At 38.8% G+C, this 19234-nt stretch overlaps 1 protein-coding gene across 28 annotated transcripts in view; it reads right to left on the bottom strand.

Moving 5' to 3' along the window:
• LOC134669560 (casein kinase I) overlaps positions 1–19234 on the bottom strand; it is a 60694-nt gene that overhangs the window by 25700 nt on the left and 15760 nt on the right. For 26 of the 28 annotated variants that reach the window (XM_063527189.1, XM_063527185.1, XM_063527184.1 and 23 more), the window contains 3 exons: positions 6814–6924; positions 4465–4628; positions 3073–3187 (listed from right to left, as the gene is read on the bottom strand). In XM_063527189.1, the coding sequence (XP_063383259.1) occupies positions 3073–3187; positions 4465–4628; positions 6814–6924 (390 nt within the window). Of the gene's footprint in view, positions 1–3072; positions 3188–4464; positions 4629–5608; positions 5761–6813; positions 6925–19234 lie in introns of all 28 variants that reach the window. The other 2 variants (XM_063527191.1, XM_063527210.1) reach the window with 1 other exon arrangement.

Here is a 19234-nt window from a genome sequence, read left to right as displayed (position 1 = left end):
TTCTGTAAGGGACGCAGTGTTAACCTAGCCCACTTAACTGATAGCAGTACAAACCTAACCTAACATACTTTTCTAGTAGCATTTCAGTATGCCTACCTAAGTTATGCGGTGCGGGGTACGGGGGTTGAGCGGGAGGGGCTAGTAATTTTGGCATCATTTTACTTTATTTGGTAATATGCATAAATTTTTTGGTATCATAGTGGTTTATTTAGGTGAAAATATCGCATTTATTTGGTCTTCAAGATTTGGTGATCATTAATGATTTTTGGTAATCATTCAATATATTTGGTATTCGAATACAATTTGAAGTGCAGTCGTAATTAAAATGGTGGTACATTTGTAATTTTAGGCCTTATTTTTTTGGTGTTCAGTAATTTTTTTTGGTAAGTATGATTTTTTTATTTAGGGTACCAAAGTATTTTTTGGTGGTCATTATATTTGTAGCCAATATTATCATACCAAGAATCCTATTATTTTTAGATATATTAACAGTAGTATTTAAGCGACTCTGATGGAATTCTCCATTATGGGTCGTATACGAATGCAAATAGGTTGGGGTAATAGATTTCAACCGCAGCCTCGCTGTCAGTCGGCAGATTATGTTTCTGCTCACTGATGTTACATTCCTATCGCAAGCACGGGCGAGTCTAAAGCTAAACAAAACCAGTATATTGCGCCCTCCCAATACGCATAGCTGTTAAGAATTTTTAGGGTTCCGTTGTCAAAGACAGTAGACAAGATGGCGCCGGTCGCTGCTGCAAAGGCGGCGTTCAGTATGATAGGACCGTGTCGTACGGCTGCGTTCGTGGCCCACGAATGGTCTCACCGGAAGATCAGCGCTGACCTTCGGGTCTGTATTATGCTGAGGCGAGCCCATTTCGTGGTAAACTTTAACGCTTACCAATCTTATTAATATTTGTAGTTTTTTAGTTATACTCTTTTATGTAATCTTAGTTTTAAGTTTATCACGAATAAAATCTTTGATTCTGATTCTAAAAGTCCACAATGAACCCTTAAAGTTTAATAATAATAGGAAGCTTTTATAGGCCACATCATGTTTTCCATGTTGACAAATCGTACAATAAATCATTGGAAAGAAGAACAATATAACCTAAGAAGCCTAAGAAGGCACACCTAATTTTACGTAGCTTGTTAATTTTTTTTTACTTAACTACATGGTATGGGACGTCGTTAAGTGTCGTTTCATCTAGACTATCCAAAGACACATGATTTAGTTTTTCCATCTATACAATTTTCCTAACTTTATCTAACCATCTACTTTGAGCTTTGACGACCGGTCTGGCCTAGTGGGTAGTGACCCTGCCTGCGAAGCCGATGGTCCTGGGTTCGAATCCCAGTAAGGGCATTTATTTGTATGATGACACAGATATTTGTTCCTGAGTCATGGGTGTTTTCTATGTATTTAAGTATTTGTATATTATATACCTATATTGTTGTCTGAGTACCCACAACACAAGCCTTCTTGAGCTTACTGTGGGACTTAGTCAATCTGTGTAAGAATGTCCTATAATATTTATTTATTATTATATTTATTTATCTAAGTTTCCCTAATAATTCCCTGTCTTTGCAAAAACAGAACACTATATTACAGATCTCTAGGTCATGTTATAATGTTCGGCCTAGTTCGCGTCGCACGCGCCCGCGTAACCGCTAAGACGGTACGATTGTATGACTTGTATCTCGTTACCTAATGATATGACTCTAATGCGTACGATAAATAAACTAGCGTTTGTAGTTGCGGTCACACCGAAAAGGTATTGATGCGTAAGATTAGGGATATCGACGTTATCGTTTTACGTGTTTCAATGACTTCGGTAGTACCTACACTGTCACTGTGTATTCTTGTCTTCCGTTGCTTGGCTATGCGTTCGCTGATAAGAAGTAGTTCATCTTATTTGCTATACAGGGTGGCTAATGCAGGTATTTTTTAGCCACCGTGTATATTGTATCATTAACTGATGACGAAAAAATTGTAAAAAAGAAGCAACCAATAATGTGATTTATTTTTTAATCATTTCGGTATAATTATTTATAAATTTGTTTTATCCTTAGATTAACTTAAGTAGTATAAGTGTCTTGGCTGTAGCTGTAAACTTATACTTTGTGTTTGCCTGAATAAAGAATAAGGAACTAATAAATTAATCACGATTAATCAGCCAAATTGTTCTAGCTAGAAAATGTAGATAAAAAATATGAGATATCGATAATTTACTATTTTTATCTTGATTTACTAAATGTAACCGGATATATGATGAATTTATTGCAGATTAAAAACTAATACTTTACAATATCATTAAAACTAACTATAAATTAAAAATTTAAAAACTAAACTAAAATTAAAATATAACTACTTAAAAATTAAACTAATACTTATAATATTATATAAAAACTAAAATATACTAATAAAATATATGAAAATAAAAAGAAGTTATAAAGAGAATACACCTTCTAAAATCTCTGCCTGCGGCATTGAGCCCATAACGCTGGCTGCGTTACCTCTCTGTATTGCCAGCGATATGCGCTGGGAGAGGTAAGCACCAGCCCTACGGTCCCCCGAGGCGTCGACCAGCCGTGTCGACAGGTCCCCCATGAAAGTTTTCATGTCCGCCGACCAAGGACCCATTGTTTCCACTGCAAGCGCCGCAAACTCATAATCCTGCAGTAAGGATGAGTATTTGCGGCACTTGAGTAGTTGGGCCTGGTCGGCAGCAGCGCCAGCCTGTGCCCGGGTAGCCTGGATGTGGGACTGCGCAAAGGTGTCTACGCATGTCGCGTCCCACACCAAAGGCCTACCCAGTCTCCACGGCACCAGTGTGGCTCCGTCCGGTCGCTTACCATCGTCTCTCGCCATACCTGAGGGTTCTAAAGTAGCAGGCACAGAGACGGTAGCAAGCGACCGCCGAACCAAATCATTAATGGTGCCGTGGCGATATAAGCGCCAATAATTTTAATGCAAGAACCGAAAATGTAACCGGATAAACAGTTAAATGTAAAACGATAACCGTGAAACACACCTCAAAGAAATGTATGAAACAATATGTAAAGACTTACCAATGATGTGGATGATTTTTTCTCTTTTAGTTGCTGTTCTACCTATTAAAAAATTCTCCGGCTTCACGTCTCGGTATATTAGATGTCTCGTGTGGACATACTCGATACGATGTAACTGAAAACCCATACATGTCATATTTAATAAACAAACACTGCTGGTGATAATATCATAAAGTGAACAATTAAAAAAAATTGCTTCGAGTTGTTGAAACACCAATAAGGTCTGATTTAGACGGCGCGCGACCACGCATTCGATTTTATTTTCATTGCGGGCTGTTGGTTATGTCCAATTCAACTGGCCGTTTAAAACCCGCAATGTAATGAAACTCGCACGCGAGTTCCAGCATCGTCTAAATGAGCCCTAAAGGGCCTGTATAGATTAGTATTTAGTACGAGTTGGTACAGTCGAAAGTTTTCATATAATGATCTATTTCGTACCTTATCACAGTGACAATCAATATGAAAGTCGCTAGAGACCTCATTCTATTGTCACAGTGACAAGGTACAAAATGGGTCATAAACTAAAATTTTCGACCGTACACTTACTTAACACTGATCAATGTGGTACAGGCTCTAATGCTCCAAATGTTAGGCCAACCTCCACAAGTCTACGAGACGCAGTTATGCGTTAGAGAGAGCAAGCGAGCGATCGATCTTGTTCCACCGCATAGCTACATCCTATAGACTCGCTGAGTGTGGTCCAACATGAATTCTAAGAAAATCTGACGTCTTTCAACGGCTTTTGACAAATTAACTATTATAACATAAACATCCAAAGTGGAATCATATTTGGCGACTGACACATTAAACAATTAAAGTATAGGCCAGACGGTTTGAGATTTGGACTTTCAAATGTAAACACATCAGACTATATGAAGGCTTTACAAGACCATTTTGCACAAACACTAACTTAACTCCGTACCGTATGTTCATTCCAGTTCATTTGTCTCCGGCCCAACGAGCCACATTAAGTGATTAGTGAGTAACGTATCCAATTAGTGAGTAGTGTGCAAGTTAACTGCAAGATCAGAATTTGCATAATTGTACGTTGTAACACATTGCGCTGACTGCGATGAACCGTCTCGTGTAGTGCGCTAGAGAAAGTATCCTAGACTGCACTATCCAGAGTAAGTATGCTTTTTCTGCGCACAATTGACGATGAGAAAGTCTTGGTGGGACCATCGTCTACGACTTTAAGGGCATCCGTGATAGTACTGTGGTCGTGTGGAAGGCCCAAACGTAGATCATAAGTTAGGTATCAAACTGACCTGCTGCATCGCAATCAATAACATCATCACAGTCTAGTGTTTTTGCCCCACAGACCGAAGTAGAATTGGGGGGATGCCTTCTGCTGTTGAAGCAAGAGGTGCCATAGGGGTATTCACAACTCACCAGCTGCATAGCGATCATTAACACAGTCTTTAGAGAGAACCGCCGGCCGCACAGATCGAAGAGATCCTCCAGCGAAGGCCCGAGGAGCTCCATCACCAGCGCGTTGTATTTGCCGCACGGCCCGAAGTAGTACACCTCCGGGATGCCTTCCGCTGTCGAGGGGGCTTTAGGGGCCAAGGAATAGGAGGGGAGGGGAGGAAAATAAACCATCAGTACAGTACCTTACATATGAGCAATTCTCTCGCTTACACCGCTTTGACGTGAGAATGTTGTTGACACAACACCGCCGATAAATATAAATTTGCAGGTCTGCGAGAGCATTGCTTCAATGGATACACAATATAAATAAAAGTAATGGCGTGCCTTGAATTGCGTCTACAATAAGTCTTTCAGTTTTATAGCGAGTTTTTCCTTTCATTATTTGTAAGATCTCTTTTGTTGGATAGGGCTTTTAAAGAATAATGAAAGGAATGGCTCGTTTGAACAGAAAGACTACATTTGCAAGTCAGCATGCCAGTTAAAAAAAATGGCGGCACGTTACAACAGCCCTGTGCACGGTTAGATGCCCTCGCGACCAAGTGCCCAAAAGTCGTCCGGTGTTGTGTCAGATAACGACTTCTATCACAGACAACTAAACTAATAGAGCGATAGATTTATTAAGCTGTTAAAAATGACTTAGTATCAGACAGAAAAGCAACCAGTCACACTCATAGGTAACATTGGTCTGAAAGGAAAAAAGCTCCATTAAAAATAAACTAGCTGCAAACGCATAGAAGACAAAGAAGTCATAATCTGCCAACCTCCCGCCAGATCGCGTGCAATTATTATCTATTGACGTTTTTTCCACTACACAGCGTCGGTATTTCGTTACCGTGTTCTGTGTTTGCTGCTTAAATGTGACCAGTTGCCTCGTAAAACCAGTAGCGTTGTTAGATCATTCCGATGTCACAAATGGCTCTTTTATTGCTTCGAAAATGCAAGTAACCAGATTTTTTTGTCTGATCTGATCATATACCAAGCGCCGAAAGAAAACCGTCTTAACTCCAGCAACACTGGCATTAAGACGGTTTTAATTCTAGTTTAAGGTTCGCTCATATATTAATTACATTGTCTGTGTCTAACTACGAGTCTCGCTCGCACTTACTAGCTGCATAGCGATCATTAACACGGTCTTGAGCCTGAACCGCCGGCCGCAGTGGACGAACAGGTCCTCTAGCGAGGGCCCTAACAACTCCAGCACCATGGCGTTGTAGCGGCCGCCGCAAGTGCCCAGGTAATACACTTTTGGTATACCCTCTGGTCAAATGGTAACGTTATACGTCGTATAAAAAGGACGTTAAGTGATGTCAATGCGGCTATCATGCCGATCCGCACGACGTTCCGGTGTGTGAGCGAGTAATATGTGACGTCCCACGGGTAAAGGTACCTTATGGCGGTTGGCGCTCACGCTATTATTAACGCCGCTCCAATATTATTACGGCGCTATGCGACGTAAGCGCCAGCCGCCATAAGGTAGCTTTTGCCGTGGAACGTGACATAGACAAGTTAATAGCAATGTCCCACTCGCACATCGGAACGGCCAACCCAATGTGAAACCGCCTAACACCATTAAAGATATATTTCGAATAATACAAACCTCTTTATTCTATTTGATTTAGATAAGAGATTTGTAACTTTATCCGAAAATGCCTAAAGGTTCAAACCCCCTTAAGCTCTCTTTGAGGTAGATAAGAGATTTGTGACTTAGCCGATGGCGTTAGAAAGATTTAATAGCCTAGTTTTCTGAAGATTAAAATATTCTCCTCATCTTAGTGCTTTCTTGTTTGCAAATTTAATAAGACTAGATCATTTTACTACATCATTTTAATAAATCTAATGTATTAGCATAAGTATTTCATTTCAATCATCTAGATACCCTACATCTACAATATCATCGGTCAAACAAGATAAATTATGACGATTGAATAACTTTTTAATGAATTTGACATGACAAACAATTTTATCGTTTACCACTATTGAGTCACAACGGCCATAATGTAATTTTTAGACAAAAGCTACCAATTTGTTGGTAGCTTTTGTCTAATGGTGTTACCATAGCACGGCGGTCTTTTAAAAATACTCACTGACCACAGACGAAAGCGGTGCCATTTGCGTAAAAGCGAAACTAAAGGGGTCGCCAGACGGTCACCAACAAAGCTTCCGGCCAAGGTGTCCTTTCCGGTTTCCAACTGTGTTTTGCCATCAAATTTCACCTTTTAACCTTGGACCGAAAGCTTGGTTAGTCACCATTTGACAACCCCGATATTATACCGCGATATTCATACATTTTTAATCAGTATGTGAACTCACCATGTGTACCGAGTAGCTTGTAAAATCGGTACTCTAGATGGAGTTGCGGAGCCTTGGATTTCATAGGCTCCATCTTAATCGCTACATGTTCATTGTTGTACAGATTTTTCCCTGTAACAAATAATTGCAACGTCAAACAAAGACAACAATTAAGAAATATTACCTCTTACACACACAATACTCGAGCAATATTCTTAAGAATAGCTTTTTTTTTAGTAAATTACCATTTCGGTCTAAAAATAATACTGTTTAGGAAGTTTAACAGTTCCCTAAAATTTAGTCGATGCAATGAAAATCGTCTGGTTCCCGAACTGTCAGTTGCGTTCGATACATCCACGTTTTTATCATAAATTATTTTGATATGTATATTATGTATTACCTACTACAAGTACAGACACACAACATTCGATATTGGGGTCGGATTGACAGAAAAGTAGATATCTGACCTAACACAATATCGGGTAAGGTCAAACCTTCATTAAGGAATACGCTGTCTAGCTCTTAACATTAATATGTAATTGCTCATACTTCAAATAATCCGGAAATATGTAACGTAGCGCCGGTGTCGATATCAAAATGTTACTTGCAGGTTTACAATGCAAAAGATCAAGAATCGAGAGTTCAAGATCAACAGATATGGGACCGTTGAGGCCGCTTAGGTCGTGAGGAAACATTACACAATATATGTGGAACGTAGGCTAACGTATACAAATAAATTCTAAAACTAAATTAAACCTTTTTAAAGTGTCTAAGATAGGTATTACTTTTCATTATTTGCCCTTGAAGAGTTCATAAACAATAAACTTGGTAATTAAATTACAACAACGATCTTAATCAACTTCAAACTTTTCGCAGACATTAATTCATAATAAAACCCAAATCAAACCGTGACTGACATGGAAAACAATTGATAAGTCTGCCCATTATTGTCATGAATATGATTCGGTTCAAACTTGACAAAGTCAACATTCAATCAATCATAGTGAAACCCCATAAAGGTAAGTCCACACCAAGGGTGGCATTCCGGTCTGTTGTAGACGTGAACGAGTTGTAACTGCTCGTTCGAGTAAACCAGTAGAGTAATACTCTTGTATGTCTTTCCCATCACGGAACAATGGTGTTCCGGACCTTTGGGAGGCGTGCGCGGAGCCGAAGCCAACACGTAGAGGCCCTTTTGACACTTTAATGAAATGTAAGGGGTACACCGAGCGGATGCTGCCCTTACCCGTGTCATGGGACGCACGCAAAGTCAGCACCCGCCAGGGTGTAAGGGCTATTGAGAGTTGATGGAATCTAAAATAAACTAGGTTACTACTCTTGTTATTGTTACGGATTTCAAGATCACGTGACACAGATTCATTTGAGAACACGACACTGCACTCACGCGACTTAATGGCCTCTACAAACGTCACCGATAATCGCATGCGATTTGCAATACATTGCGGCATTTGATTGATCGATCGAGTTGCTCCCACTTACCCCGGCTACTCACGTAACGATAAATCGTTGCGATAAAACTGTGCAGTCCGACTGTGCAGATAAATCGAACCGTGTGTATGTCGATTATCGTAACGATTTGTCATACACACGGGTCGATTTATCTGCACAGTCGGACTGCACAGTTTTATCGCAACGATTTATCGTTACGTGAGTAGCCGGGGTTAGCCAGCAATAATTTAAAACCGCAAGCTATTTGTTTAGACGCATTAAGAGAAATATCTGATGAGCATAATGTTTTCTTATGTTCCTCCAAAGCCTTTAACAAGGCAAACACTTTGGAACTTGATTGCACGCAGCTTCAAAAGGCATTTTGCTCCGAACGATCCGACTGTTTTATCCCCTTCAAAAGCTTCAAGAGGAAGATCGTGATTGTATGGAAAATCTTAAGATTTCTGACTTCTGGCAACACTACATAAAAGCACTCCAGTGTAGACGCATCCTATCATAATTGATGGGAACTTCAAACACTTTCATTCCACAAACGTAGTTATTTACGTCGCCGTGCCGTCTTGAATGCAATCAATATTAACCTGTAATTGCCTGTTATGCTACTATTCAGACTTCTATTGTTTCTAGACTAGGTCGCCTATACGTAAACAGAAGCCGCAAAGGCTAACCTAGTACGTATAGAAACAAGGTTAAATTATTTCTGAGAATTTGAACATGGAATCGGTTTCCGTAGTCAACAATAACATTAAGTCCGTATAGTTTAGACATATCCTGACTACTGTCCATCCATCCGCGGCTAGATTTACTCGTGTTTGGAATGCTCATAGTTACAAATTTATTCAGATGTTTGCTGTATAAGGTATAGGTCGTATTTTCGCCGACAGACTAAATAATGATTGGATCTGCTGAGAAGTCACGTTTTTAATAGAAGTGTTAGAATTGTATGATTTAACAGACTACAAAACGTTCAGTGGGGACAAATCATAAACTATACCTTAACAAGATACACATAGATAGGTAGTTTCCTCCCCATAGTATGGGGCCTATACTTTACTAGAACCAGAGAAGGTAGTTTTAAATATTTAAAATGGCGGAATACAGCATTGCGCTTCAGGGTTCGCATAGAATAACTTATTGTTTACAACCGACACACTATACATTTTCGATTTCTGGTCGCGGTCTTTCAAAAATCTTTGAATGCAGTTTGTCCCAAAAGGCAACACTGTTCCTAAGTACAAATCAGAACTTAATATCTCTATACATACTTATACATAGTTTTTAATCGATTTTGGATGGTTCAACCTGAATAACCAGGTAAGCAGAGCAGTACCTACAGGCCATTAGAACAGTGATTCGAGTAAATGACTTAGTACCGCGAACGCCCTATTAAGTAGGTAATACGCCGACGTAAGCCATGCCATGATACTTATAGCTAAATAACTTATAGATAAAGTATTTTTGCTACAGTAAGGTGAACATGACGTATCTCATTGTTCGAATACGGCCAAAAGACTCGCCGGCTTCCATTTGCCCTTAGCGATAGTAATTACACCCTAGCACGTGCGTAACTTAATGTTATTTTCAGTGACGCGCACTCTGATCCAATTCAGGGCACGCAGCGGCAGCCGCCGTAATCCGTGGCACCTGCCAAATGAAACCTTACTGCTTTGCAACTAGGCACATGTTCAGGTCACATTGAATTATTGACATCCTAATAATGTTATCATTGTGAAAGTTTGAGGATGTTTTAGTCCTTCACTGAACAAGTGAACAGATTTAGAAGCAGGGTTTATAAAGCATTATTATGAGTACATAAATGTTTAAAGGAAATTCCCCGTTATAGATAATAGTACATTATTGCAGAGGCCGGGAAAGGGCAATTCGTGGATGAGTTTCGATTTTGTCGGACGACGCGAAGCGGAGTCCGACAAAGAAGACGAATCCACGAATTGCTATTCCTGCCGAGGCATATATAGTGCTTTTCTCCAAACATGCGAGGAAATAAGCTAAAATAATTATTATTTAACCATCAAGCATCACTCAAATCAAACCTTCACATCCAAAATGTCAAAAACAATTTCCCTCTTTAATTAATTTTTAAAAGTTAAAGTTACAAACTTATTCTGCCATTCAGTATTCGTTCATTCAATATAATTGTGCAATATAGTTGGTCAAACCAACTTTTCAGTCAGTAAGAACCAGGAAAACTATACCCATCCTTTTCTTTTGGGTGCTAGTACTAGTGTAAGACAAAGATAGTATGATTCTCTTTGCCTATGTTTGAAATGAGAAAGTCCTTTGACAAACTATATAAGCTTTATGAACACGGATGAGATTTAAAAAATATATAAAATTAATCTTTGATTTTATTAAGCAGTATTCGCACGATCATACACGTGAAATGATAGCTGATCGGGTCGTGTAGAAGCGGCTCGCGGCAATAATAATTGGCCGTTTGCGTTTTTTATTATTAAAAAGTAAAAACCACTACAGTAATAAGTTATTACTGTAGCGTTTTTTTACTTCCCGTCCGCTAGAACAGGACAGCAATAGTTTGATGTTTTTTAATTAGAGTTTGACATTAACGAAGAACTTCCCGTAGTATTTTTGCTACAGTAAGGTGAACATTTCCGAGCATATTGGAGAAAATATTTTAATTTAAATACTTAAGAAAATAAATATAGAAATTCGAAATATACTAGAGTGATAACTTTACGATAATTGTCGCGATAATCAACAGGGTGTACAATTATATAGGGTGTATATCTTGAATACATATCATGATAATTTCGAATCCTGTTTAGAAGCATTCCACCAAAAGTACCGCTTGCGATAGCGTCTACACTTCTCAATTAAAAATACTAGACTAACCAATTGATCACTACAGTTCGTTTTTTTTAGCATTAGAAAGAACTTTAAAGAAGGTAAGCGATCTTCACATTTCTTTTAATTGAAAAACGCTTTTTAAAAATCAGTAACCATTACTTATGAAAGCAGAAGAATATAAATGATCGTATTAGATTCATAATTGTGACAAAATTGCCGTAACTTATTTTTAAAATGTGTTTTTTAATTAAAAGACACATCAAGATTCTTTACCTTATTTCTAATGCTAAAAAAAACGAACTATACACCTTATAAAACGAAGTCCCCCGCCGCGTCTGTCTGTATGTTTGTTCGCCATAAAACTACTGAACGGATTTTCATGCGGTTTTCACCTATCAATAGAGTGATTCATGAGCATGGTTTAGGTGTATAATTTGTTAACCCGTGCGAAGCCAGGGCGGGTCGCTAGTTAATGTTCTTCCAAAACGCAGCTTCCTAACCTAACCCAGCATTCCAGTAATAGTGCTCTTACTCCCAAGGGAGTTAAAAAGGGGCGAGTAGTGTGGTAGTAAGACTAACGAGTACTATTACGCGGAATAAAGATAATTGTGTAATAAAATGGCAGACGCATTGACATAGTTTTATATTAATAATGCTAATTCGTGGTTTATAGTCTTCCAGAGCAGACGAAAGATTTAATTGGGTTAATATTCGCTCAGATTGCTCTGTTACTCCCATCTGGCATCGTTAAAAGCAGCCGATTTACTTTTCTGATACTTTCTGGCAAAATTAGGCAACTACAAGGGTTGAGGCGTCTATAGACTTTGCTACACGGTGGCTTGCCTATTTTAAGAAAATTTGTCACTTTCTTCTATGCTCTTGAAGGGATATTAGTCATATAAATTAAACCGACCGACCGACCGACCAAACCTTTCATGGGTTTCGCTAATACAAGCGCAAATAAAAAAACCGCATCCTAATCGGTTTACCCGAGGGCTACGGTACCACAGGCAGACACACACATAGCGATCAAACTTACATACACCCCTCTTTTCGCATCGGGGGTTAAAAAGAGCGTTTAATTGCAATGTTAGGTTAAATCAAAATGAGCCCCAAAAGAAAGGATCATGATTTGGATTTTGAAATGGTTACGCACGGGACTAAACTCAGATGTGGTGATTTTGATTGATATGATAAAGACTTGCAAATATTGAAAGGGGCTGTCCATAAATTACGTCATCGATTTTTGCCGATTTTCGACCCCCCCCCCCCCCTATAGTCATCCAAAAATCATGCTTCAAATCACCTCATTTCCTCCTACTTAATCATGCTACCGTCATCCGATGTCCAAACCCCCCCCCCCTAATTTGAAATGACGTAATTTATGAATAGCCCCAAACCGAAACATGCTTTATAAACTTCAGTTAATTTTGTGATTAAATTTGTTAATTTAACTCGATTCATCTTTACCTAACAGTCGATCTTTGAATTCGATCTTGGCCCAATTTCACATCAGACTCGAAATTTGGCACGTTGTACACACTTCCGGTTAGAAACTGTTGTAGTTTGTAACCTTCTTTGTGTAGACAAACGTTAAGACTTCTATTTTCTATTTTTGATATATTTGAAAATATTTTAAAATTGCTTAGTTACCTTACTTCGAATAAAACACTCGTGTCATAAACATCTCTTTCTTACATTATTTTACAAATACCTAATTTTTACAACACGTTATCAGCACGAATGCTAGAATTTATAATGCAAAGTTTAGTGTAATGTGTAAAATATTGAGGTGTAGTGTTTGTGTGATGAAAATAATAAAAATCGTAAATATGTCACATGAATCGGGAGATGCTTGGAGTGTTTGTAATTCCCATTCAAGCTCATCTATTCCGTCGTTTTGCCTGAGGAGCAAAGATGGATACCCTGCGTGGAAATTTAAGATGCGCAATTACCTATTGCACGAGGATCTGTGGAAGACAATCGGTGGCTACCCTGAAGGAGACACGACTCCTGCCTCTACAAAGGTACGAAAAGATTCGAAAGCCCTGGCAAAGATATGTTTGACAGTAGATGGTGCGGCAATTATTCATGTTAGATGTGCGAAAACCGCAGCCGAAGCATGGAAATCTTTGCAGAAAGCTTTTGAGGACAAGGGAATGGGACGAAGACTTTCTTTAGAGCGAAAATTGTACAGGTTGAGTCTGTCGGACTTTTCGAATATGGAACTGTACATTAACGCAGTTATGTCAACCGCACAGAATCTGGCGGATATAGATGTAGTCTTAGAGGATAAGTCTATTGCTGCGATACTTCTGGGAGGTCTCACTCTAAAATACGAACCTCTCATTATGGCTTTAGAAAACTGTAATGTTGATGTGACTACAGACTTAGTTAAGACAAAACTGCTAAATGAAATGTCCAAGGATGCGGCTACACCATTAGAATCGGTTTTTCATGCGAAAAGGAAGCCGAAGTCAAAGATGAAGGATCTGGTTTGTTACGACTGTAAGATGCCTGGACATAAGCGACCAGACTGTCCGATGAGAGGCAAGAAGGAGAAAGCAAATGAGGTAACTGTCAACAATACGACATTTACAGCTCTTAATACTTCTGGCAGCTCAAGTAAGGACATCATTTATGTAGATTCGGGCTGTACTAGACACATGACTTCTAGACGAGATTGGTTTCAGAGTCTTACGATACAGAATCAAGGTACCGTTACTGTCGCAAACGGAGAACAGATTAAGTGCTGCGGAATTGGAAACATATCAATAAACACACCCGAGAACGTGGTCAACAAGATCAGTGATGTTGATTTTGTACCAGATTTAAAAGCTAATTTGTTGTCTGTATACAAAACTGTTCAAAAGGGTTTTATATGTGTTTTTGATATTAATGGATGTAACTTTTATAAATCTGATAATTTTCGTTTTACAGGTGAATCTGTTGCTCATGCCTCGCCCTGTGGTGGACTGTACGTTTTAGACAGTCAATGTTCCCGAGAATGTGGCAGATAATTATATGACACAGGATGTGCACTCTGACTGTCAGGATAGTTATCAACTTTGGCATAAGAGGCTAGGACATTTGTGTCGCATAGGCATGAACCAACTGAAGAATCACGAGGTAGGCGTAAAGTATTCAGTAGTAGATAAAAATAGTTGCATCGCTTGCGTGGAAGGTAAACAAGCGAGGAAACCTTTCAAGAAGATAGCGTTTAATAGGGCTACTTCCCCGTTAGGACTGATCCATATGGATCTCATGGGACCGGTGTCTACAACCTCTTTTCAAGGGAATAGGTACATGCTAACGATAGTAGACGATTATACGCGAAAGGTGTTTGCTTATTTCATTTCTTCCAAAACAGAAGTAAAAAATAAATTCTGTCTGTTTCAAACGTTTGTTGAAAATCAATTAGACAAGAAAATAAAAGCGGTTAGGACTGACGGAGGTAAAGAGTTCGTTAATAAAGAGTTTGTTGATTATCTTGTTTCGAAAGGTATCGAGCATCAAACGACGACGCCTTACAGTCCTCAACAGGTTGGAGTCGCGGAGCGCACACATCGTTCGATTACAGAAAAGGCACGGACGTTGCTAGCTGAAAGCTCACTGTCAAAAGCATTCTGGGAAGACGCATTCCAAGTTGCCGTGTACCTAAAGAATAGGTCTCCTCATCGAGCCTTAGGTGGACAAATTCCTTATGACAGGTGGTATGGTCGTAGAGGTGATCTTAGTCACCTGAAAGTGTTCGGATGTAGAGCACTTGTCCATATACCCTCGTGTCACAGAAGGAAATTAGATGTCAAGGCACAGGAAGCGATTTTCGTAGGTTATTCAGAAAATCCAGGTACTTATATATTTAGGGATCCTGCGTACCCACGAAAAATGTTTATGTCCAGAGATGCAACCTTTTTTGAGAATTGTTTTACAGAGCTGAAGCAGAGGTCACCAGAACCTGAGGTACAGTCAGACTCCATTTTATTGTTCGAAGATAAAAGAGAGACCGAGTCTGAAAACTGTCAAGATTGTCAATTTTATGACTGCGACGAGAGCAACGACCCTGCACCACCGCCTTCGCCGATAAATCTAGAAAGTGCCGAAGATTTAGTATCTATGGAAGAGCGAGAGCCCTTCAGTGAACCACGGCTACCTAGTGCGGATGAAGAGCCAGCAAGTGTGGAAGAGGAATCTCATACTGAGCCAAGATACCCCTCTAGAGATAGGAAACCACCAGATTTCCTAACTTACAACGTGTCTACGGCCGATTCTCGAGAACCTAGAACATATCTTGAAGCTACTCAAGCCGATGATGCAGATAAGTGGAGGCATGCTATGGCTGATGAGTATAGTTCATTGAAAAAACTCCACACATGGGACCTAGTAGATAAGCCTAATAAAAAGGTGATACCAAGTAAATGGGTTTACAAAATTAAAAAGGACACGTACGGTAATATAACCAAGTATAAAGCGAGACTCGTCGTGAAAGGCTTTCATCAAGTGGAGGGAGTAGACTACGATGAGACGTTTGCACCTGTGATTCGCCATTCTTCCCTCCGCACCTTATTTGCTTTAGCTGCAGAGATGGGGTTAAAAATGAAGCACTTGGATGTCGATACCGCGTTCCTAAACGGAGATTTAGAAGAAGAAGTTTTCATGGAGCAACCTCTTGGTTTCATCGAAAAGGGCAAAGAAAACAAGGTTTGTTTGCTGAAGAAATCCCTTTACGGCCTTAAACAGGCACCGCGAGCATGGAACAAAAAGTTGAATGAAACACTTTTGAAAATAGGTTTTACAGGAACTCCTTCTGAGCCTTGTGTATATACGAAACTTTTTGGTAAGGAACTCGTGATATTGGGTATTTTTGTCGATGACATAATTGTCTTCTTTAAATCTGATTCGACGTTTGACACTGTCAAAACGAATTTGTCGAAATATTTTTCTTTGAAAGATCTCGGAATATTAAAATGTTATTTAGGTTTACAAATTGAATGCGATTCCGAGTGTGTTAAATTAAATCAGCGGAGTTACATTCTTTCCATACTGGAAAAAATTAACATGAAGGATTGTAAGACTGTGGATACTCCTCTAGTTAAAAAGAATATGGAAAGAAGAACTGATGGTCAAGAAGGTGAGTCTTATCCGTATCAAAACTTAATAGGATGCCTCATGTATCTTACGGTAAACTCACGACCCGATATCGCTTACGCTACGAGCTATTTAAGCCAGTTTAATACGTGTTTTACTAAGGAACACTGGAATGCTGCGAAAAGGGTTCTGCAGTATCTGAAGGGTACTTTAAATTACTCCTTGGTTTACAGGAAGAGTGGAGAACCTTTAAAAGGCTTTAGTGACGCGGACTGGGCAAATTGTCCGATTGACAGAAGGTCGTACACTGGATACACTTTCAAGTTAAGTGGAGGTCCAGTATCCTGGGAGTCCAAGAAGCAGCCTACAGTGGCTTTATCTTCAGCCGAATCGGAATATATGGCACTAGCGTCTGCCACGAAGGAAGCATGCTACTTACGACGGTTTATCTATGAGATAACAGGTAAATTCTAAATTGCATATAGTTAATTTAGCTTCTGACAGTCAGAGTGCCATCAACCTCGTTCGAAATCCTGTACACCACAACAGGACTAAGCATATAGATACCAGATTTCACTTTATTAGGGAAAAGGTGTCTAATAATGTTGTTAAATTAGAATATATTAAAAGTAGTGATATGCCTGCTGATGTACTAACGAAGCCACTACGAGGGTTGCACTGAAAATGTCGGGAATAGAGAAAACTGTCGCATCTAGACAGTCAATCTTTATTTTAATGCATACTTAAACTCAAACTGACCACGCATATAAATTTTCTTTTGAAAGTAATCATTCTGTAATGCACACGGCTCATAATCCCAAAGTCCTTTTTGTATGGCGATTTTGGGGCCTTAGTGGTTTTGTATGAAATTCGTAAAGTAGCCAACGGAATTGAAGTTTTTTTTACATATATCTATATATAAAAGATTTTTTTACTGTTGTCATATGAATATTTAGGAATGTCGAAATCTGCCGATATGCAACTTTTTTGGCAGTCTTTTTAATTAACAACACAAATGCGATTTTAAATTTTGACGTCGCTTTGGAATGACATGCTTCTTTAAGATCACCCATGGGATAAAATGAAAGCGACTTTCATACATAATTTTAACTGCAAACGAGCGTACGATGAACTCTAGTTCATAAAAAAATAACAGAAGCCCATTGTAACTTTTATTTGTTCGCTGAGGGCATATTGAAAACCGTTTAAAAATGTGATCCGAAAAATCACTTGGCCAAAAATTCAAATAATGTTCGACATACAATTTTCAAATTGTCAGTAATTTTTAAATATAAATGACAACCAAATGGAATATACCTTAAAAGTTTTATAAAGAGTTACATTTTTATAAATTATATGCCTCATTCTATTATGTTATTTCTAAGTGTCCCATTCCCGAATATTTCAGTGCGACCCTCGTAGGACCTATAGTACATAAACGGTGTATACTTAACTTAGGATTAGAGACTTAAGTTTTTTTTTTTGTTTGTGTTTGTCTGGCACAACTTCGATTAAGGGCGGCTGTTGTAGTTTGTAACCTTCTTTGTGTAGACAAACGTTAAGACTTCTATTTTCTATTTTTGATATATTTGAAAATATTTTAAAATTGCTTAGTTACCTTACTTCGAATAAAACACTCGTGTCATAAACATCTCTTTCTTACATTATTTTACAAATACCTAATTTTTACAACAGAAACGATGACAAAGCAACATTGTAGCACAGTTAGCAAAGTTTGTTTATCTCTTTAAGAGGATAGTGGGCGACCGCTGCTACATACAAGTCCCAATTTTCCTCCCATACTAATATTATGGAAATTATTTTTACACAATTTATTATATGTTAATCATATAAGGATGTTTTTAGGAACAAAAACTGATATTATACAAAATTTTTGAAATCTCGCAACACTTAGATATGGTAAATTGGTAATATTAAAAAGAAACGAAAAAGATCAAACGAAGGGGCATAGCTGTGGCTAATAAACATCATTGTGATTGTATTACGTATATGAATTTAAATACATCCTGAAGTTTTTGCCTTATAACTTAAAAAATCAAACAAATTCACACCTGAATGAAGATATTAGAGTTAAATTTGGACCATAGTTGGGAGCTTTAACCCCCTTATTTATAAACACACTACAAACCTCAATTAACTATCGTTTGTCCTTATCTGTCATTTTGACTTATGTATTTGTAAGAAAGGGATAAAACATAATTTAACTAAATCAGTGCCGTAAAGTTTTATGAATAAGGGTTAGACTATAAGTTGGGAGGTTTTACGGTGAGCGATGTAGGTATGTAATATAAATACGAGAGTGCTTGCCCGATGACGGTCTTCTCTGTAATAAATTTTATATGCCGGTCTTCCTCATTGTCCTTACACTACTTAAAACTCGGACCCACAAGGGTATAAAATGTCACGTGACGTAGAAAATCGCGTGACTTAAAGGCTTGCTACACGGTCGCCGACAAGCCCCCAGACCGCGTGGCCTTGGCCGGTCCCGGACCGTGTAGACAGTTGTTACCAACAAAATTTGACCAAAACTGTCCAAGGACAGACCAAGGTCAGACGGTTAGAAGGCTTGTCGGCGACCGTGTAGCAAGCCTTTTAGCTCGACATGTCTGGCAACATCACACTATATGTTCTATGGCTTCGCAATGCGTGGCCTTAAACCTAGTACACACTACCTTAACCTAGGCACAGTCGGCATCCTCTAACAGCTTAACAAAAAAAGATACGTCTCTATACAGGGTGGATAAAAAATAAGTGCATTCCCGTTGCCAGGGAGGTTTTGGGATTATACTGAGCAACTTTTACTCGAAATCACGAAAAAAGATATGGCAATCATACATTTTCGCTGGTCTATTTTCTATTGTAGGTACAATAAAAAAAAAAGATTTTCAAAATCGGTCCCGAAATGACGGAGATATGGACTGTATGGAGTAACACACATAAAAAAAACATACAACCGAAGAACTTCCTCCTTTTGAGATTTTGAAGTCTGTTCTGATTATAACAACACAAGTTGTTTTCTTTTCCTACCGCGCTTGGT

Source organism: Cydia fagiglandana, chromosome 12, assembly GCF_963556715.1.
Source record: "Cydia fagiglandana chromosome 12, ilCydFagi1.1, whole genome shotgun sequence".
NCBI lineage: Eukaryota > Metazoa > Arthropoda > Insecta > Lepidoptera > Tortricidae > Cydia > Cydia fagiglandana.
The sequence above is the reverse complement of the archived record's forward strand: the minus strand, read 5'-3'. Positions and strand labels throughout refer to the sequence as shown.